This window comes from Ambystoma mexicanum, chromosome 4p, assembly GCF_040938575.1.
Source record: "Ambystoma mexicanum isolate Mex_15411 chromosome 4p, UKY_AmexF1_1, whole genome shotgun sequence".
In the NCBI taxonomy this organism is placed as follows: domain Eukaryota; kingdom Metazoa; phylum Chordata; class Amphibia; order Caudata; family Ambystomatidae; genus Ambystoma; species Ambystoma mexicanum.
The window spans coordinates 380953285-380975594 of record NC_090927.1 but is presented as its reverse complement, the minus strand read 5'-3'; the positions used below and the strand labels follow the sequence as shown (position 1 = coordinate 380975594).

The window sequence follows — 22310 nt, the reverse complement described above, 5'->3', positions numbered from 1 at the left end:
TGCAGAAAGACCCAGAGAAAGCAGAGCAGTATCCAAAACCAGAGAGCTGAACCGGAGTGCAGTCCAAAACCTGACCAGATCCGTGGCAAGGCCCATTTAACTCAAGAATATAGTGCGAGTACCTAGAAAACTGTGCAGAACCAATCTCTTAGTTAAAATAATATAATCCAAGCTATTTTAATCTAAGTAGAACTGCCTCCCAACTGTCACCTGTGATTTGCTAGTTGCAAGCTGCACTTGTCTTTGTGAACTTTAAAATTTCAATCTGAAAAACAACCTTTATTCAATCGCTCATATCTCCGCGACCGTTTGTGCTAGAGACTTGCAGTAACTTTCATCTGGAAGCTGAGATCCTAGGCTTTCCTAGGACCCCGAAACGATAGTGATAGTCCTCTGTAATCGCGCTCGGCGCATTCGCAAATTTAGCCGCGATTTGACATTTTACCGCGATTTGCAAATTTCTCCACGTGTAAAAATCTGCTGCTGCTTGCCTTTCAGTTGCCAAAAATTTGTTTAATCTGCTAATCATTCCTAGGACATTGCTAAAGTGAGCCTGGACTAATATTAACTTGATTTCACTCACCCTGAACCTCCTAGAGGGAATTAAAAGCATTTTAGCATATTTTTCTCTTCCTTGCATACCATATTAAAGCATTTGGGCCTGTGTTTTGTTTTCAAAACTCCCATCTGTTTTCTTTAAGAGTGCTGGGGTTAACTGAATCACATTTAATTGCATTTCTGAGAACTGTGTGCCTTCCTTCCATTTCCTTGCATTGCATAAAAGGGGGGGGGGTGAATTGTACAAGAAAGTGATTACATTGTCTTTGCTGAAATTCTATCAAGTTATTTTCTGTACTGCATTTCATTCCACATTGCATCCATTTGAAACCATAAAAGTATTGTTGCTATCTTATCCATTTCATGTCAACTCGTTAGTGATTATAAAGTGTGCTAGTGCCAGATTCTCCGTTGTTAATCTTTATCATATCAGATTAAGTGAGATATTCAATTATTAATTATAAAGCGTGATATATATATATATATATATATATATCAATTAAACCTTTTAACTTGCAAAACAGAACTACTTCTTGGCTCAGTGGGGTCAGGAGGATTCCAAGAGAGGGGTGTTATATAGGGGTAGTCATCCAGAACGCATGAACTGGACATAAAGATATATCAATAAGGGTTTTCATTCAGTATTCTAGACTAGGCGTTGACTTGGCTGTAGTGCTGAATTGAATCCTCTTACAGCACTGATGTAAAAGAGCCAAGTTGACAGTGTCCGAAGCACATGACTAGCCGAGAAAGAAGGAGAGCTCACACCTACGCATGGCACCAGGCCAGGCGAAGATATCAGAACTTTTCCAGACAGAAGATGCAGTCTCAAGGCCAACCACAGAGAAACACATGGCTACTAAAGTGATTGATTGTAACAATAATTGGAGGAAGGCCGGGTAACTAAGGGGCACCCCGCACCTGGCCGACCATTCTGCGTGCTGCTAAGCAAAGTGGAAAAGTATGCATGGGGTTGCTGCGAACCCAATCACAATGGACCAAGTAATTTAGGGTCCTATAGTTAGTAGAACCAGTAGGACGTTGTACTTTTAGTGACGCCTGCAGTAGCCAATTTGAAGCAAGGGCTTGGATGCCCACCACAGTGTTTACCCAATCCCCTCACTCAGTTACCATATACAGATATAGTTCCTATATTAAAGTTAACTTTCCCAAACCAATAGAATTGCAAGTCAACTTGAGTGTTACACGTAAATGATGACGAGTTTTCAGTACAAATGTTATGATTTTTATGAAGTTCGTGGAGTTGTGAAGTGAGAAGGAAGATCACGCATCAGCTGATAAACATGAGACTCCCTGTTTTTTGTACTCGTCATTAAACAGACTCCCTTTGCCAAACCGTTGAGTTGTCCTTATTGATGCTTCTGAGCAAACCCTGACTATGGGCCGGTTGGGGGTCTCGGTGCACTGTAAAATTCAGCATGGAGCTGCCACCAGCCCGTACCTTGCTTTGTGGGCCACACACAGGTGCCCAGAAACATACACTAGAAGTATAGGGTTGTACCCCCCACCCATGGGTTCCATAAGGGTATCCCAAGAGTCTGTTCACCAAACCAAAAAGAGGAAGAGCTGCACTGCCAGGAGTCCCACATGAACCCCTGCACAGAAAACAAGACAGAATACATGATAAAAGGACTACAGGACAAGGACTTCGAGGCCCCATCCCTCAAATGCATTTCCAGCATCCCAATTGCATGGACCGAGGTAGTGCGCACAGACTACTACATCACAGACCGAGCAAACCCAACATGCAGAATAAATGTATAGCACAGGCAGGTAAAGTGCAAGATTGCCTCAAGTGCCAAAGATCTATGCCACACTGGTAAGCCAAAATTGGGGTGCATTTGACAGACCCGCCAACTGAGGTCCTATGGGATCAATTAGAAGCATAGGATTTAGGTTAGCATTTTTTATGGAATATGGCCATCTCTAGTAGGCAGGCATTGGAGACAAAACCATTACTCCTCGGATATATACAGAAAATTGTAGTCTCGGGAGGATAGCTCAGGGGCAACACGCTTGCTTTGGAAGCAAGACGATACAGAGCAACACAGGTTATATCCCTGGGTCCGCGCTTAGAAACCTCTGGGTATTAAGCATGTTGTAAAAAACCAAATACAATTTATAGGTAACCAAAATTACTTTCTAGACGTTTGTTCGAAGCACAACTAGTATATGGAGCATTCTCACAGCTGGGACCATGTGGCGTTGACATAAAGGAGCAGTCTCTATAAACCATGGGTTGGTTGAACATTAGGCGTGTATGGCAGAATATACAGGAGGTATCTGGAGTTGAGGGAGATTTAGGATTAAAGGTGGGGCAATGCCCATGCACAGTTCAGGTGCAGTCATAAGGGTGTCTTGAAACCCATCATTGTGGGGTGGCTTTAATGTAATGCAAGAAATGCCAGTGCTGGGGAGCCAATTGGATGTGAGAGGCGGCACTTGGTAGTGGTGAGGTTGAGAAGGATGTCGGATTGTAATGAAGAGAAGCATTAGTTAAACCCATGACACCCCTCTATCAAATGTAGACATGAAAACCATGCAATAAGGGAGCATCCACAGGCCAAGACCAGTCACATGGGCCTCATGCCACTGACCGCACCAAGAAAAGCAAAGTTAAGAAACAATTTCTTCTGTTACTTTGCCATGTCCGTGTTTCGAAGGACTGCCCCTCATCCATGCCAGAAGCTGGGCGAGTTACAGAACTTGGTGGTTTTGGTTTCAATGAGACCACAGTGAAGACTTTCCAACACCAGCTGAATAAGGATTGGGATGTCTTTAAAGACACTGCTTACATTTCAATGATACATTGCGATACCCCCTCCATCCTCCCCAAGCCCTGATCCGCCCCACCCCCCTCCCCATTCACCACACGGTCAGGCATGTGACTTGCATTTTAACCTAATCCAATCAAAAAGGATTAGCTTACTTCCATGTAGTTTGTTTCGCAAAGGATTTCTCTTGCACTCCATGGGTAGAACGGACACGTCAAGATCTGTATATAGCTTACAGAAGCTGCCATAGTTGAAGAAACATCAAGTTTCACAGTCAAAGAATAGCTAGATTCATCCTGTGCAAAATAAAGGAACGAGATCAAGGATTGCACAAACCAGTTTACCAAGTTTCCCCAACCACCTACATTGTGCTCCCATTTACATTCTAATTTTAACCCAGACTAGATGCAACTAGTATTACATGTGTGGTAGTCGCCATAACAGGCATTCAGCAAAATTAAATACTTGCAGTTTACAAATAAAAGTCGATACAGATTGCTTGCCCAGACCATGAATTAACACCCAACTGCACCATCTAGTGATTTTTACCAATAAGGAGCGTGTTGTGTCAGCCATATTTCCAACTCACCACAATTTGAGAATAGCAGCTTATGATTGAGGCACGAAATTCAATGTTTCCCCAAAAGTCTCTTGTGATGGTATAGCCACATTTTGTGGCAAGCGTACGTGTGACCTCAAATGCTCTGCCATACTGATCTAAAAAGAAAACATAGGCTTACTAAGACTGAAACCAATTAAATGTTCACAATTCTGTTCATACATTTCAAAATAATGTCATAAAGTGGGTAAAGGTTTGGTGTCTTTCGTACGGGGAGGGGATAGCGGCCAGATGAAAAAAATTATGGCAATTCAAAGATATTGGTCGCAGCAGAGAACCCCCACACCTAGCGCCCCAAAGCAAGTAGCACACCGATTGGCAGAACAATGGGAACATTGTTCATGTTCTCACTGGTTCTCAATTTTTAGTACTTTTTTCAAGCCGTCAGTAGTGCGGAATATGGAGGTGTGCTAGCCTACACAAAGCTTTGTATTAAGAGGGTACATGTAGTTTTGATGGATTTATACGTACCAGTGATGATTTCAATTATTTACTAGCTGAATGATGCTGCCCCACACAATGGAGTATTAAGCAGAACGAACCACATTACTCCGACATTTGAAGAAATCAATACATTGACATCCTAATTGGAGATTCATGACCGGGCCAACCAGATGAACACTAAGCATTCTAACAGACTCGGTCCGCTGCGGGTTCCCTCAAGACTCCATCCTCTCACGGATCCTTTTCAACCCTTACAAGGAACCTCCGAGAGCACTCTTCAAAAGATCCAATATAGCCATCAACAAATGGGCACAGTACCCCTTTAAAGACTTGCAGTTCATAAGTCCTCGCAATGACCTAGCTATCAACGTGTCCTGGTTGTCAACTGCCTACCTCAAACCCAACCCATTTAGGACCAGATTCATCCACCTGTGTCCTCCTAAACAATTTTTCCAATAATGGCTCAAAGATATCTGCCCAGGAGGATTTGATCCACAACTCAAGATTCAGCCAAATCCTTAGACTTCACTCCCCATTGACAGCAGAAATGCATAGCCAATAAGGCCCAGCCGAAATGCATAGCCAATAAGGCCCAAACAGCCAGCCACGACTCCAACCCTTAGCAAAAATCAAGGCCCTTTTTGGCACACATCGATGGAGGAAATGCCCCCCTGACAAGGCTCTCAGTGCTCACTTGGCTCCCCTAGACAGTTGATCTTGATGCAGCACCTCTAATGGGTACACATTTACCAAATCACCCCATTCTACTCTGTTGGTTTCCTCACCATGACAGCATACTGTTCAAGACTGTATGCAACATCTACAAAGCAGTCATGATTAGCACACCAGCATAACTAGAATCTACGCTCCACGTATCTGGTAGCGTACACTCCTCACGCAGCAAATCGACCAACTGGATCGAATTACAACTCATCTGCAGAGAGGACCCACAAATTCTTCTGGTGGAACTATTCCTGGAATTGCTTCAGAATGCCCAGTAAATTCTCCAATTTCACAAATCTCTCAAAATGTGGCTTTTTGAATACCAGACAAAGTACCAGCATGAATGGACAACTCACAGTACTGTGCTACTGTGAAGGCGACGCAAATGATGTCCACCCAACCCTGTACAATGCACCACTGCTCTCGGGCTAGGTGCTCACTTAAGAAAAAAAAAAATACTGGTAGCCCATCCAGTATGAAAGCAGAACTGTCAATTACACAACCATTAAATACTGAATCTGTTCACATTCTGACTAGCTTCTGCTCTACATGGTGCAAAAATGCTTCTTCATAGGGCAAACTCCAAGCTGAATATGCCAAAAGTAAATTAGACCTGCTGAAAAGAGGGGGGGCAGAAGCAGCTGCATCGCTCCGAGGGGCAGCCTGTATTTACATCAAATGAAATGTCGGTAATCGATCAAAAGATAAGTGAGCTCAAGAAGGCATGTGTTGGCTAGAGTGACAGTACAATGCTAGTTTCAGAAAGGATGGATCATCAAGAAGACTTGAATTCGAGCGGTTGCAGCAGGGGTGCTGTGTTTTGTCATGTAGTTGAACATACAGGTGAAGGAAGCCGGGCCATCTGGTGTAAGGTGGCTAAGTGGGGTAGTTGACATGGGTGACCGATTATAAAAGTGTGTGGTCTTAAAAAACCTGGAAAGCCTACAGAGTCCAAGAGTGGTATCTCCAGGTAGGTGCACAAGTATGTAACAGAATGACCACCCAGTACCCCAATCCCACTTGGCACCAGAAGTTATTGTCCCAACAGGTCTAAAAACACAGAAAATGCCAGTATGGCTTCCACTGCAGCACGATCCAGCCATGGGCTGCCCTCATCCACCTTCCCATCCCCAGGGAACCATAAAATGGGATCCAGTTGCCTCGTACAACAGTTTGAGCACTTCGCGAATGTTCCATCTCAAGTGACGAGATGGTTTGTACCGCCATTAAACAGTACCCCCTGTGACCTACCATCATTGTCATAAGAATGAGCCTGCAGGCCCACCGTCGCCATAAGAATGGGCCTGCAGAATGAATTGCAAAGACGGCTGCTACTGCCACCCAAGAGGTCCCTATAGCCCTTCAATTTTCCTTTCCAGTAACAAACTTCCACAGAGGTCGATTTCGGATTGATCCCGAATGTGCTCTGAATAAAGTTAACCCTTACCGTAAACTGTCTCTCCCACTCTTCAAGGTAAACACCTCCTGCAATGAAGGCTAGTCACTGACTAGCTCTTAAAATTAAACCCGGCTTCCTAAGACTACTTGACAAAGACCCTCCTGATGCAGCTTCCAGTTTCAGGAATGGCTTTTGAAAGCAGGGTTGGCCAATTTTTTTTTCCAACCAAATAGAAACCCTGGGAACTGGTTCATTTGAGTTCTACACAAAGGCTTCGAGTCTGAGAATCACTCTTCTTGTGGTGACCATAACCAATACTTTTAGCACAGAGGTTCCCCTGTAGTTGGACAGAGGGCTCAAATTAACAGTCTAGTTGACAGCCATTTATGATACTTTCAGAGTTACTATGTGCCGCTACATTTCTCCCCTAGAATGACAGGTTTATTCAAAAAGAATTCAAAGGGTATAACTTGTGGGCTGGTAGAGGGGTAGATGCAGCTTCCATTCCTTAGGGTTGCTTTCAGGAAAGTACACCAGAAGACAGCGAGATCATCAACCATTTTAAATATTCCATGAAAGGTCCAATCTTGAGAAAAGAGTTGAATAAATCCCAGAGAGTTCGACTGCATGCCCAAACATTGCCCAACATGGTGAGTCAATCAGGCAGGTGATCAGCACTGTGATCAAAAAGGCACCCAACTAATTAACCTGGACAAGGTATTGCTTAGAATTCGTGAACCCTGCAGCCCCCAGGGTAATCAGACTGGACTCTACACAGCACTTTAAAATGACCAGGATTAGTGGTGAACAACCACACTAATGAGTCTGTAAGGAACCACACCATTTCCTGTCAATGATAGGGTTCACTACAGCCAGACCCATATCCGATACAGAAGTCCTGCATCTCCCAGACTTGCTGCACAAAGATGTAAGGGTCTTTGGTTGACCAGGTGATACCAGGTTGTGGATATCAAAAGATCTAACCCCTTTTCCAAGTAAAGGAAGAAGAATGTGCTGTGCATAGGTTAATTAACTTGAGATGTTTTGGGGCCAGGATTTCAAACTAAAAAAGCAGCCAGTGTCATACATTGTATATATCGAAACTGACATTCCAATGAATCCAGAACTGGCAATATAGTGCATGGTTGACTTGGACACTGGGGCAGCTCATCTCCAAAAAAGGCATACAGAATGACAAACAGGATTGCATCAAAAGGCAAGATGGCCACACGATTGGTCCTTTGAAAATGAGCTTTTAGTGCTCAAGATCATCCCGTGATGTGTTTGTATATAGGCCACCAAGGCCTTACTCTCACCAAGATGCCCATCCAATCCAATGGAGGATATCTATAGCCAGTTTCCTGTGGGCTTTTGACAAGTGCCATCAGACAGTGCGTTAGGCAGAATCACATGCAGTAACCTTGGGGAACACTACATGTATAATAAGACTACAAGTGTTAATACAATTTCACCTTTGGTACAAGCCTGTACTACACGGTTATGTGGTAGCAGTGGCTGAGCAGCCAGGAGCAAAATGGCACTTCAGATACTTCCAAAAAGGGGTAAAAAGACAAGGTTACAAGAATCAATAGCAAAAATATTTGCATAGGCAGGGCAAATGGTTTCAGTGAACTACAACCAGCAATTCAGTTCATAGGCCTGGGACAAAGTCAATGGTTCAGAGTCTTTGTATAGGATAGAACAGTTCTGTTAGATAGCGGTTAAGTCTTTGCCACAGAGTTTGGCTAGGCGAAAAGTTAGACAAATGTTTAGGGAAGGACAAGCCTTCGAAGTTGGGAAAGTACCACAAACTTTCACAATGGCCGAAAAGATTTCCAGACTGCGGTTGCACAGTACCTTGTAAGTGAATAAGAGCTGTAGCTGAGGCAGTTCGAGCAGATCTCGCTGTTCCTGAGCTTCAGTCGGGGGGGGGGGCAGGAGGACGTCAGAGGTTCCTGCACTGCCCAGGGATGAGGCCACAAGCTTAGCAAAACGTCAGTTTAAGGTGCAAGTGCCTTAAAGACCACAAACTGGTATCCTTCCCACTGGTTATCCGGTTTTCCACAGCACTCTCGAAAATTCGACCAGGAGGGGACGGTGTCCAGGCGGCTTACGAGTTGGTTGTTCCCACCAAACTCTGAAAAAGTTAACCTTGAAGGGCTTCTCAGTCAATGGAGTTTCAGGCAATTCGGACCTGCAGCAGGGCTTGTCCAGAGTTGCAGCAGTCCTCTTCCTTCAGCTCATCTTCAGTTCTTTCGTTCCACTGGTCGACTGCTTTCCAAGTCCCCGAGACCTGTTTTTAAACAGTTTTCCCCCCCATTCATTCCAGCCTGGCTGTCACTCACACAGCAGGGTGGCTGTCCTTGCCAGACAGCCAGCCGGCCAATCACGGCAGAGTGCATTCAGATCTCCTAGGAGACCAAGCACAGGAAGTTTCAGGCACCTCCCTCACATCCTGGCCACCCCAGACACCCTGGCACCAGAGGAGGGCTTCAGCACTGAAGCCCACCAAAGGCCAACGAACAAAGGGACCAAACCTGGTTTGGTGTGCAGAGACAAACACAAGAAGCACCTTTCCTAAAAGAAACGGTGAAAAAAGTTGACCAGAGTCTATTTTTACAGATCGGTCCTGGGCGCCATATTGAAAAACATGGCTGAACGATAGCTACCGTTAGTGGTCGGGAAAAATCACGATCGTTTGATCTAAACCACTGCCAGCCATTTAAAGTAGGAAAGGATAACATTGGTTAGATGAGTGTTTTGACTCAGGGGAAGCTAGGCAACCTCTCTATAGGAAGATCGTGTGTACTGGTGATGGGTCTGTAAATTTAAAGAGACTAGTAAAGTCAATTTAACTTTACATGCTCTGGTAGACTGTAGTCAGTCCCAGAGAAGGTATTTAAACCTTGGGAAGTCTGAAAGACATCCCTGTGGCACTGCAATGAAGGTGCTGCGTGACAGAAAAAGATTATGCCTATGGAGTCGTTTTAAAACTTCATAACCAGAGAACACAAAAGTAAAACAACAAAATACATGGAAGAGTGGGAGAAAAAGGCTTGCACTCTTCCCAGGTAAAAAAAATCAAATCCTAGAAATCCAAAGTTGCTGGGGGTCTCAAAAGGTAAGGGAAATTAGCACATTTTGAGAATTCTCCCTAAGAGCACCCATTGAAAGAATGCCTCTGCATTATTGAGTGTTGGCAAACTAAGTGCTGGATAGTCCTGTGGATCCCATAGCACTATCAAGGAAGTGCAATGCAGAGAGACTAGTGGATTGTCACGCCTCCGATGTATGCGATTTACGGTCCTTCTTGAAAGAAAAAACACTAGAAGAGCAATCCATTGCATAGCTTGATGGCAGGCTATGCAAGGGATTGGAGAATAGACCAGTGTACAACCAATACACTTCCCTACAGGGAAACTGCAAAAGTCTGAAGGATTTATAAAAACATGTCAGATTTCTTTTTTTTTTTTTTAAATACATGCCTTGAAAAAAGTACACTCCACTGGTTATTACAGAACTAATAATCCCAGCAGGCAATCTAGAAAGGCTTGTGGCAATCCTGCCAGTAATTTTTGATATCTGGATGAATGGACATCCCATAGCTTGATCTTTCTATGCAGCAAACCATTATCATGCAGGGTTTCCATGGAGGTCAGTAGAACATCTTGCACCAGTATATACAAAGTTAATCTTGACAAATGAGTTGGTGCGAAACGGGAGTTTATGTGGCAACTGAGTGAAAGCCTAAATGTACAACCTAGAAGGGTCCACATAAAAATTGACTGTAAGGGATGAATCGAGGTACAATTGGCAAATTGGGTCGAGTACAAGAGCGAGCTATGGTGAACACACTGTTCAAGAAATCACTTACATTTGACTAGAAATCGAAAGGCAAGAAATGCATCTATTGCATAAGTAGTAACTGGGCTTAAAGTGCCAACTAACAACCTATTTTCACTTTGGGACACAAGTTCTGAAGCCAAGGCTGCTCTGGGAATGATCAGACGGTAGCTACAAACGTGTAAAAGAACAAACGCCTGCTCAAAAGACAGGCCCGAAAACAATGAAGATGTCAGAGGTTCATTAATAGTATTTTAAAATGCACCAAAAGCTCAAAACCATGGTCTCCAGTCACGAGGATGGCTGAAAATGGACAATCGTGATGTGCTATGCCTATTCAAGCAGATAAGAGTATGCTATACCCCTTTATTCTCAGGCATGAAGAACAAACTCAAGGCCAATCTTGAAAGGGCTAATTGACTGGCAGACAGCAGTGGGATGATTGATAGTATACCAATTGGTGGGAAGCTATGGTCAAGACCAACCCACCAGCACCTGGAGGCCAGCCGACGTGTTCATGACGTTTGCGGAAAAGTACTGATAGATGTAAGGGTGCCAAACAATTAGAGGGCCACGTAGTAAAGAGCCCTATAGTTTATGTAACCAATGGGATGTCATGTATTTGATGATGTTCATAGTGACCTGTCTGAGGGGAGGGCTTAGTTGCCCCACCCGATATTAGAAACCCTATCACTTAGACCAGTATGGAACTTACACCTAGATGTTCTCTTAGACCCAATCTCTTTCTCCTAGAGGTTTTTGTAGTTTGCCACGTAGTAGGACGTCAGCAATGACTTGTTTTTACTATGCAAGATGCTTTTTTTATAGGATTTGTTGAGAGCGAGAAGATCGAACTAATTGTGAGGACAAATGAATGAGTCAAAAGAATTTGAGTGGGTTGACAGAAGGTGCGATTTAGAAGAGTGTAAATTCAGAGGGAGCAGACCAGACATTGGGAGAGAATCCCAGTATAGAAGAGCTATGAGAGGAGTGGAAACAAGGAGCACAATCGACAGGAGTGCTGAGAAGGAATTGTGACTGAATGGAGTGAAAAGAAAGGAATGAGGACATTAGGAGAAAGGAGCAGACAATAGGGAAAGTGAAAACTACAAGAGTCAAAAGGAAGGAGGGAGATAGATGTATGGTGAGAGAAGGAGACTGATGGCAGAATTATAGACATAGGGCACAGAAGTAAAAGTCCAAACAGCAAAGCACACCAATAATCAAGTCGAGGAATAAAATAAGTAGTTGCATAAGAAAGGGGCGAGCATGCTTAAGGAGATCCAAGCAGTATTGGAACTGTGCAGAGAAAGATGGATCAAAGATCATGCCCAGGGTTTTAGTGTGAAAAAGTTGAAGGGGAAAAGATTGAGTGGAAGGCAGTGGGGGGAAAATGGGTATGTGCAGGAAAGAGTAGCTTCATTTTTGCCAGCTTCAGATGAAAATGGGAGGCCGTTAATGATTGATGGCAGAGACAGTATGACGAGAATCAAAAATATTTTGTGTCATCCACATAAAACTGACAGCAGGTCCTAGGAGAGAAGATCATATATGGCAATAGTATAGAGATAACACAGTAGGGGGCCCATAATAGAAACTTGGCGAACCCCATGATGCAGAGTATAATGAAGAGATTGTGCAAAACCAGGAGACAGTAGGAATGGTCCAATGGATAGGATTTAAAACAGGTGAAAACAGAACCAGACAAGCCAAGATCGTGAATATAGTAAAAGCATGACTAACCGTGTCAAAGGCAAGGGACATATCCAAGAAGATACCCAGATTGCCTGTGGTGGCGAGTGGAAAAAGGATGGGACATGAATAGCCGTCTCAGTAGAACGGGGCCAACAGCAACCAGATTGCTGAGAAGGAAGAGGATAAAGATTCGATTAGGAAGAAACACTGGGAATTGGCATGCTTGGCTTGGAGGCCTGGTGGCTTCCTTTTGCCTCAGGACGTCCTGGTCACTTCCTGGTATTGCCCCAGTCATGGGATATACCACTTCCTGTCCAGAGCTACCAAGAAACATTGTTTTGTTTTAAACATCTCTACACCTTCTCCGATACATGTGCTCCAGGCTTGCCGTCTGTTAAGATTACCTGATTTGGGTAGTCTTGGACTTCGTGGTTTCATGGGCTAAATTGGAACTCTTTCAAGTCAGATCTCAACTGACTTGCCAGACCCAAGTTTGGCACCTAAACTGTTTTGTGCCGATTTCCTCTTGTTCCCAGATTCCAATATAATCTTCAGAGGTCCATGGAGCAGTGGGGCTTTGTGGCATCCCTTTACTGCATTTTCCATCGTCTGGGTGTGGTGGGGCAGCTGTGTGCTCTGCAACCGACCCTTCGGTCGTCTAACTTGGGCTGCAGCTGCCTGTGAGAAATTGCCATCTGGCAAAGGTATGAAAGCCCAGTTTAAAAGAAAAAAAAAAGGTTTAATGAATAAAATGATGCAGGTAATTCCATCTATGAAATATTATCTGCCGAGAAGTTTCCCCCTCTATTCCCCTTTCACAAGCTCCATGGCAAATTCAGGGTGCATCAGTCGTTGTCCATCTGACAGCTGTAGTGATATGCACCCTTGTACCAAAACTAGGATTATCATAAGTAGCCGATGGTGGCAGGGTAAACTGAACATAAGCTATGCTAAGTTAAGGTAGGGTGCATAAGACTACTCATGATCATTGCAGCCACATCCAAATTGATACCACACTTGACAGTCCCTGTGAGCCAATTCAGCTGTGGAAAGTAATGTGCCTTTTTGCCAGACAAGCTGGCCTTGCCAACTACAGGACAGGGCCATGAACGGGCGGGCCTCCTTTTTGGTCTCTTTGTGAGGGTAGGGAACGCCCTCCTCCAAGGAGCCATTCCACAGGAATCTGTCCTGGGCCCAGGCATCAAAAGGAGCACACCCATTCAAAGGAAGTACCCTTGCACCAGGGTGTTGCATTTCTAAAGGCCTTTTAGCCCAGTGAGAAGGGAAAGGGCCTGGGTTAGTGGATACAGATGGGCTGCGTTCAGTGGAGGATATTTTATTTATATCGCGCGCATACAAAAGTGCGTCAGAGCGTGACCAAGCAAAGGGAGGGGAACAAAGGAGTAACAAAAACAATGATCTTACTTGGCTTAGACATTAAGAATGTGCAAGTGCATGGAAAAGGGGAAAGTGCGTGGAAGGGGGAGAATTGGAAAGTGAGGAGACAGGAGTGAACAGAACAAATAGTACAATTAAAAAAAAAGGCAGTGAAGAGTGGTAGTGCAGCCAGCAAGTGGCAAGTGCACGATTAATCAGATAGGGTGTATCTGATAAGTGCAGAACAGAAATGAGGGACTGTATGGGTACAGATACTGATCCCAGTGCAAAGGGGTGGCCCGGAGGCAGTGCAGGAGGGAGGCAGGGAGCGCAGGTACCTGGGCCCGAGGACAGAGGGTGGCCAGGTGCACGGTGCCCAAGAGAGAAAAACAGATCAGCAGGTGAGAAGAAGGCCAAAGACAGAAGCAAATAGGAAGGTCTTGAGGTGCTTCTGGAACCAGAGATGGTTCTCCTCAGTTTCAAGGTGGCCGGGAGGCTGTTCCAAAGGGAGGCCCCAGCTGAAGACAGACCCAGCTTGTTTCTTTGAAAAACTGACCGAGGGAGTTCGAAGTAGAGGAGCTAAGGACTCGAGAGGAGAGGTATTTATGGAGGGATAGTTGAAGGTATTATGGAGCCAGGCCCCCGAAAGCCTTGTGGACAATGCAGAGGGTTTTAAATTTGATCCTTGCATCCACTGGGAGCCAATGAAGGGATTTCGGAGCTGGAGAGATACGATTCCAGGGCTCGAGTCTCGCAGTCCTGTTCTGGATTAGTTGCAAAGGGCAGAGAGTTTAGATTTAGGAATAGGCTGTTACAGTAGTCCAACCTAGAGAGAACCAGAGCTTGGGAGACCGTGAGCTTCTGCGGGAAGGAGAGGAAAGGCAGAGTACCTCTAAAGGAGGTGCAGTAAGTTAAGACTTTTTTCGTTTTTTTTTTTTTTTTAAAGAGACGTCAGATGTGCGCGGAGAAGGAAAGTGTGAAGTCAAAGATGACCCAGAGATTCTAAGCCTCGGAGGTAGGGGTAGAGTGAGGGGAAATGATGGTGAAGGTGTACCAATGAGGAGGATCTCAATCTTGTTGGCATTTGGACAAAAATTGTTGATGGCATACCAATTTTGAACGGCAATTAGGCAGAGATGAGGGAAGGAGAGGTGTCGAGGGAAGCCTGAAAATGATTTGGGTGTCATCAGCATATCACTGAAGTTTGAGCAGAAAATGGAAATGCATTAGGTGACAGTTGCCAGGTATTGGTTGAAAAGCCATGACGACAGGGTAGACCCCTGGGGAACACCACAGGTAGAGGGAGATGAGGATAGGAAGGACCCAAGTTGTACCTGGGAGGGTCGATCAGAAAGCAAAGAGGTAAGCCATGCCAGAGCCTGATCAGCGATACCCAGGTTGTCACAGACGATTGAGCAGAATGGAATGGTTGACCAGGTCGAAAGATCAAGTAGGATGAGCACGGAGGAAATGTTAGTCAAGGTTGGAGAGCAGGTCTTCACAGATATTCAGGAGAACAGTTTCCGTGCTTCTGGCAGCTCTGAATTCAGATTGGTGGTCATGGAGAGAGCCAACAGAGTCGGAATGAAGGTTAAGCTGGGAGATGGAGCTTCCCCAAAAAGGGAGGAATGGAAATTGGGCGATAGTTAGCTGGACAAGAGGGATCAGCTGTGGGTTTGAGGAGAGGATGCACAAGGGAGTGCTTCAGAGGGGAGGGGAAGATCCAGAGGGAAAAGAATGGCAGCAGAAATCAGCAAGGGCTGGAGCGAGGGTGTCAATGTGTTCCTTAATGGTTTTAGAGGAGAAGGGATGGACCGGTTTTGATGAGGCCGTCATAGATTGGACTTGTCTCTAGCTACCTCATCTGGGGAGGAAAAAAAGGAAAGGAAGAGGGAGGGTGGACAAGATGTTTTGGGTTTGAAGTTAAAGTGAGAGGCAAGGGCATTGCAAAGAGCCTGGAGGGGGGGTGGAGATGCAGAATTGGCAAGCTCCTTGCAGATTTTAAAGAGTTCGGCCAAGTTGTTGGATGCCGCAGGCTTGAGGTGACGTCTCTTCTTGGAGCGGACAGCGAGATAGTATTGCCTTAGAGCAGGCGGAAGGCCAGTTTGTCAGAGGATGAGCAGGAAGCCCTCCCTCCTCTCAGCCACCCTACACTTGTGTGTAAGTGTAACTAGGTCAGAGTCATAACAGGAATTACACTTGGCTTTGAACTTCAAACAGATCCTCATGACAAGGGCAAGATCATCAAGAGTAGCAGAGAGAGGAGTAGAGCTGTGTCAGGGTGCGAGTCAGCCTGAGGTGGTGGGATGGGGGTAGATGGTGGCAGTGAAAGCCTCGATTGACACGCTTCATGGGCTGGATGTCTGAGAAGGTGGGTGACAATCTTGGGGAAGGCTTGGCTTGGGAGGGAAGGAGATGGAAAGATGAGGAGAGGAGGCGGTGATCACTCCAGCAGATGAGTGGTGAGGGAAGTAGAGAGGGGAGGCCAGAGGAGATCAAGATCAAGTGTGACGGCAGAGTGAGTCGGGCTGGAGGGTAGGATAGAGGAGTTTCGCAGAGGTTGTAAAGAGACGCAGATGAGGAACAGGGAGAATCGAAATCGATGTTGATATCACCAAGGAGGAGGGGTTGGGTGGTTGAGGGCAAGAGGAGGAGGAGAGGTCTGCCCACTCAGAAAAAAGGTAATTTGACCAGGGGGCCAGTAGAGAGTAGCAACAGTGAGAGTGGCAAGGAAAGCCAGCAGACAAGGCATTTGAAAGAAGAGTAAGTCTGAGTGGGGAAGATGGAGGCATGAATCCACTCGATCAACGCTACACCCTCCACGTCGGTTGGATCTGGGGTGGAGAGGATCTTGTAGCCATCAGGGAGGAGAGTCAAAACTGGGACAGAGCTGGCCGTGAACCAAGTCTCAGTAAGCCCGAGGACACAGGCAGATGTCAGATGAGTATTCGACAGCAGAGCGAGAGTTAAGCGTGATACGGTTGCCAGCCTTAAAAACCTTCAGGGGAGGGGTACACCATGTGGTGGAGGGAGCTGGAGATGGGGCAGAGGCGGAAGGAAAGGAGGGCAAGGTAGCCAAGGGAGGAGAGTAGGGGCCAGCTGGAGATGAGAGGAAGTTAATGAGGTGAGGGAACCATCTATCAAAGAGTACATTAGCCTAAGGGCCTTGCACCATGACAGTGCCGTTCAGGTAGACATTAATGAGGACTTTGGAGGAGTCAAAGAAATCCAGCAGGTGCCACCATTAATGGGACGAGGACACAGGACAGAGCATAGAGATCATATAAGGGGTCCATAGATCAGGTGAGGGAACAAACAAAAAAAGAAGGTCAGTGAGGGTTTGTCTGGCAGAGGCGCTGGAATAGCTATCGGCGATGGGTAGACCTGGGTTGAAGCAAAGATATCCTTTTTTATTTCTTCTAACCAGTCTTAGTGAGAAGGGAAGCATAGTTAATAGAGAAGCAGTTAAGAGTACATAGGAGAAACAGATAACGCCATGAGCAAGTAAAGAGTATGGCAGTAGAAGAAATATGCAAGAAAAGCAGCAAGGAAAAGTCACTGGGCTAGCAGGTTACAATGGAGGGTAAAAAGTAATGTGAAAAACAACCCAAATTTCAATTACAAAAACATACCCAGATTTGACTTTCAAAGGCAATGCTAAGGCAACATAGATTGAAATTAGGTATGAGTTGGAGGCAGGTGCTAAGATGTGGGCATACAGGGAGACCAGTTGGAGCAAGAAGAGGGAAGAGTGAGGGAGGGAAACTAACCCACGGAGAGGACAAGTGCAAGAGTCTTGGTAGTCCAAAATCATGGCTGAGTGAACTGGCAGCACCAGAGAGGGTCAAGTTGTGGTAGTAGCTTCATATTAGTGTCCAAGTAGCAGACAGGGAGCAGAAAGGGGCCTTAGAACAGGCTGGCTCCCGCCTCCCAGGCAGTCCTGATGAATGCAGAAGCAGCCAATTGGCAGGGGGCCAGAGAAGGCTCCACAGGCTGAGGTGTAGATTAGGCAGCCATCTTGGAAGTGATATTCGAAAATGACGACCAAACAGTTCTCAAACTGCAAAATCAGGAAACACAAGTTCAGTGCTGGGCGGATAGCACGTGTTTCAGCTGCCGTGTTTTCCAAAACATGCGCTGTAGTTCAAAAGCGCAACAAAAAACAAATATGAACATTTGGAGATCCTTTCTTTCAAATTTAAATATATATTTTGAAAACTCAGGAATAAGAAGGGTGCCTGTGCCAGGAAGAAGGGGCAGCAAGGCTCATCTAGAAAGCAGGCGCTGATGCAGGAAACAGCTGATCAAGTTGTTACATCAGCGAGGAGATGGGGGAGGGGGTTCTGCATGCCGTATAGAACAGCTGATGTTAATTGTAGATAATTGCGGTGAGCGTGAGGTCTGCAGGCCAAGCACAGAGCAAAACAGCCAATGAGAAATGGGGATGCACACAGTGCGTTATGGGCAGTGAGCAGGAGAAAGTACAATGGATGGAGATCCAGGGGGCAGAAGTGGGCCTTTGAAGAAAAGGCCTGCTCCTAAGACTCTCTCTATCCCCCTTCTGGTCCTCTTCCTCTCTAGAGCCAAGCACTTTGGGTGTAGCACTTTGGCTGTTACGTCACAAAGGCAAAGTCCTCTCCTTTCAAATGGAGGGAATGGACCCCAAAAGGAGGCTAGCTTTAGTCCAATCACTGATGGGCTTTTGCCATTAAAAAAAAAAAGTCTCCCACCACGTCTGATCATCTTTTGGACTACTAACCTGGATGGAGGTTTCATTGGACCTCTGTCGGGAGAGTTGACTTTCCAGAGCCCTCAACCAGTGAGGAGAAGACTGAAAATGAAAGGCAGAGTTAAGAACTGTTCCCAATCCATCCCCAGGAAACATTGGGGTGAACCTGCTGCTGGAAGAAGACCGGCCTCTCTGCCACCCACACTGCTGCCAGGACCTCAAGTTGAAGGATCACAGAAGGTGTGCACAAGCATCCCTTGCTGGGAGACAAGATCATCCACAGTGGGAAGACAGCCTAGAGCCCGCTGCTTTCCTCAGATGGAACTGGTCAAACTTTCTTCAAGCCAAGTTCACTGCCTTTCAAACCAGCAGGACCCTCTAGAGCTGCCTTTGGAAGTCACAAGTATTGTTTAACCGAGCGCACTGGTGCCTCGGCTCAAACTACAAGCTCCTTTGATGCATCTGCTACAGCCAAATGACTGCTAGTTCCACCAGCATCTTCATAGTCAAGTCACAAGGCGAACAGACCCTGGTGGATCTTCAAGCACCAACCATCAGACAGAGCATCGAATCACTCAACTAAACTGTCCATACCAGTTGCCAGCATCTTCACAGTCTACTCTACCATACCCTGGTAGCCCTCACAATCTGCATTGCCTCAAGTGCTTCATCGAACAAATCATGCTGACTAGCACATCCATTCATGAGCTTCTTTGAACTGACCATCTCAGACTAGGAGGCCTTCACAATCTGCTCATCCCCTACATCGCCTTCAAACCATAAAGCCCTGTTCGACCCTTGCAGCCAAACTAGGATAGTACGACCGCTGCACATGAACAGCCTTGAACTGCACAAAACAGCAAACAACCTGGTTCGCCATGGTCGAGAAGAAGCCAATCTTGGGTGCCAACGATGGGTTAGGTCATCCCTTCTTCAGCACCAAAGATATCCTTTTACAAAGAACATTGAAACTGCCTTCTCCCTGTATTCTCGCACGGTTGCGTTCTCTATTCTTGCATCTCCTATGCCTTTTCCATCAGGGTGGGTTTTAGTACAGTTTTGATTTAGTTTTCTTGCATGTGGTGCATTCAAGTGTATATATTTTTACAGAACCCTGGACATTGCCTTTATTTTGGATACTTCGCTGTTTGCATTGCTCCTGAACCACATTTGCATCCCTGAGTTTAACCTTCCCTCGGCCCGTGTTACCACAAAAGGTGAAGGAAGTATCCGTTGATACGGCCAGTTTTACAAACCAAGAGCCAACACAATCGTAAAGGTAAAAGTGAGGGATGAGTGGGTGCTTTAGTCTACTTATCATTGTTCTCCTATATGAGATAAGTCAATTCGTCACACTCCATTGGGTATCCCCATGTCCTTTGGTGGATTGAACATAATGCTACAACGGTTGGGTAAAGGGAGAACTTTTTAGTTGTCCCATTGTCCTCTACAGAAAAACTTTAGAAACTCCATAAAAATGACAATGACTTACCGCTATTGGGGCCCTTTAAGTTCCAGAACATTTAAAAAGTGGATTTGTATATCTCCAAATAAGGTTTTTCTGTAGGTTACTCTGCCATGGACTAACATTGTGTATAATTGGTAACACTTATGTTCCCACCAGGACCAGTTTGGCCCATACAGTGTTGCTGTGTTACCATGTGCTCAATAACCTGAGTGTTCTGGCCATGCGTTTTAACCCTCTCACCCCCACTTCTGATGTACCAGTGATCTAGATTTGGAACGCCCAGTTCGGATTGCTCTTCGCGAGGGTTACAAACAAGGTGGCCCTGGCCCACAGTCACCAGTGTGAATCTCTCTCTTGGCAGACTGTCTTACACCAAGCTAAATAAAAGGAAACACAGGGTAACATTTGTGTGATCCTTCCCACAGTAACTTCAGGTAGGAGCCATTGTTCCTACCACCCACACAAGTGGGCGATCTTATCCAGGTCAAGGTAAACCAAGAGGACGTTTCTGGAGTTGAATTTAGCAGGAAAATCAACAAGGACACAGTATATTCAGGATCTTCAGTTAAAATAGCCAATCACATTTTCAAAGTATCCAATAAAATGTTCAGAATCAGAAATGCATTCAGAAAAGATCTTGTGAAAACGGATGACCTCCAGATAATTCAACTTCTAGGTGCGTTGTTCTCAAATATTTGACTGAGGAACTACTTAGGAAACGCAAATGCATTGATTGATCTGAGTGAGCCCGATATTGGCTGTAGACCAAATTAACTATTAATACTTATAATCACATCACACATTTGAGCAAATTCCAGGGGGGGGCACTTTTACAACAAACCAAGTAAATAGAGTTCCAAGCACTGCTTAATTTACAAAATGAGCACATGCTCAAAGGAGTGCAGACAGAGGTGGATGGTGGTACTGCTACGGCAAAAGCCAGAAATATGCAGGGGTCTAGTCTGGGAAACGTTCAGAAGGTTCTAGTGTACTGAGTGCAAAGTCCTAGTCCGATTCCATAGACTAATCTTCAAACTCCTCAGAATCTACAGCCAGGACAGTGATTTCTAAAATTATTTTGCTTAGTTTTGTGCCCTCACCACACTTGTTCATGCCAGTCTTTAACCAGGCCTCCATTAAGATTCATTCTGTTTGAGGGCGCTAGAGGGCCAACCAAGATGGCCGCTCTCACCTGAGCTCCCGCTCTGCCCGCAATAAATCCTGCTGAATCCTGCGGTTCCCGGCTACATATTGGAGGATAGAGGGCTTTTCCCTGTTTCTGTTCGCTCCGAACATTCCTCGGCGAAATCTGGGCGAAAATCGACCAGCCCAAGACCCCACATCACTACATCGGCGTGGAAGCCGAGACGGGCCCGAGCGCCGGGCGGACGCCGGGGGGCGGAGCACGGCTTAGCAGAGGCCGCGAAGCGACCATCCCTTCCTTCGGAAATCCGTCATCCACGAGCGCCGGCGGCCCTCGGAGGGTGCCGCCGCCCCCCCCAGTGCGGGGCCGGCTCCATCGCCTGCTGGCGCAGCGCCGGAGCCCCGGATACAAGGCCGAAGCTGGTGGGGCCGCCGGGGGTCCGGCGTGCGACCGGGTGCCGCCCATCCTTCCCGAGACCACCTCGCCAGCGCCACTCAGCGATCCGGAGGGGCCCCCCCTCCTCCAGACTGCAACATACCAGTGTGGGTGACCTCCCCCGCGGCTACCGTGCCGGGCCACACCGATCCGAGAGGCGACGACACGAGCGGTAGAGGTCGGAACACCCGTCTGAAGCACCAAGACCTGAGGTACGTGCCGAAGATCTCCGTTTGCCACGAAAACACCTTGCTACACCCCCAAAACGTGGTCCCCGGCACGACTGACCGCTAGTGGCGACGACCCTGAAGGCTGGGCCCCCCCCGGGTCCACGGCGAAGTCCGCGGGGCACCGAGGCCCGGTCCAAGCTCCTAGAGCCACCTTGCCCCAAGCCTCCTGACACTATACTGGTGGTCCACCAGCCCAACGCCACCTAACCGCCACCGACCCTCTTTGCTTGGAAGGCTCACATACATCAACCAAGATGGGCAAGGTAGACAAACTACAAAAAAAGCTAACATTTGACAGCAACACGGCACCCAAAACCCCAAACCCACAACAAGAAGATGACCCACCACCATGCAGCTCTAGTCAACCAGTATCCGAAAGTTTTCCGATGGAAATAAAAGAACTACTTTTAGATCTAAAAGCAGGCATAGGGAGTCTAGACAATAAGCTGGACAGTCTATCCTCAAAAGTCGATCTGATGCAACATCGCCTAGACACACACAGAACGACTAAATGACGTTGAACAGAGGATATCAGACCTCGATGACGGTGCCGCATCCCTCTCCAACAAAGTCACGCGACTTGAACACCAAATGACCGCTACAATGGCCAAATGCGAAGACCTGGAGGGTCGCTCTAGGCGAAACAACATCCGTATTGTAGGGATTAGGGAGAGCGTCACCCCAAGGAAAATGGAGGACTTCGTGGAGTCTATGTGCCTCTCCCTCTTTGACCGAGACTCCTTCTCGCAAATGTTCATGATAGAGAGAGCCCACAGGGCCCCGTCCTCCAGACCAGCCCCAGGCGCACCTCCCAGAGTCATCATAGCAAGGCTGCTCAACTTCAGAGATCG

The 22310-nt window shown here is 46.4% G+C and overlaps 1 protein-coding gene across 1 annotated transcript in view; it reads right to left on the bottom strand.

Moving 5' to 3' along the window:
• LOC138453255 (uncharacterized) overlaps window positions 1–22310 on the bottom strand; it is a 452395-nt gene that overhangs the window by 406630 nt on the left and 23455 nt on the right. The window contains exons 4-5 of the mRNA XM_069605925.1: window positions 3943–4070; window positions 3509–3649 (exon numbers count right to left, since the gene is read on the bottom strand). Of these exons, the coding sequence (XP_069462026.1) occupies window positions 3509–3649; window positions 3943–4070 (269 nt within the window). The remainder of the gene's footprint in view (window positions 1–3508; window positions 3650–3942; window positions 4071–22310) is intronic.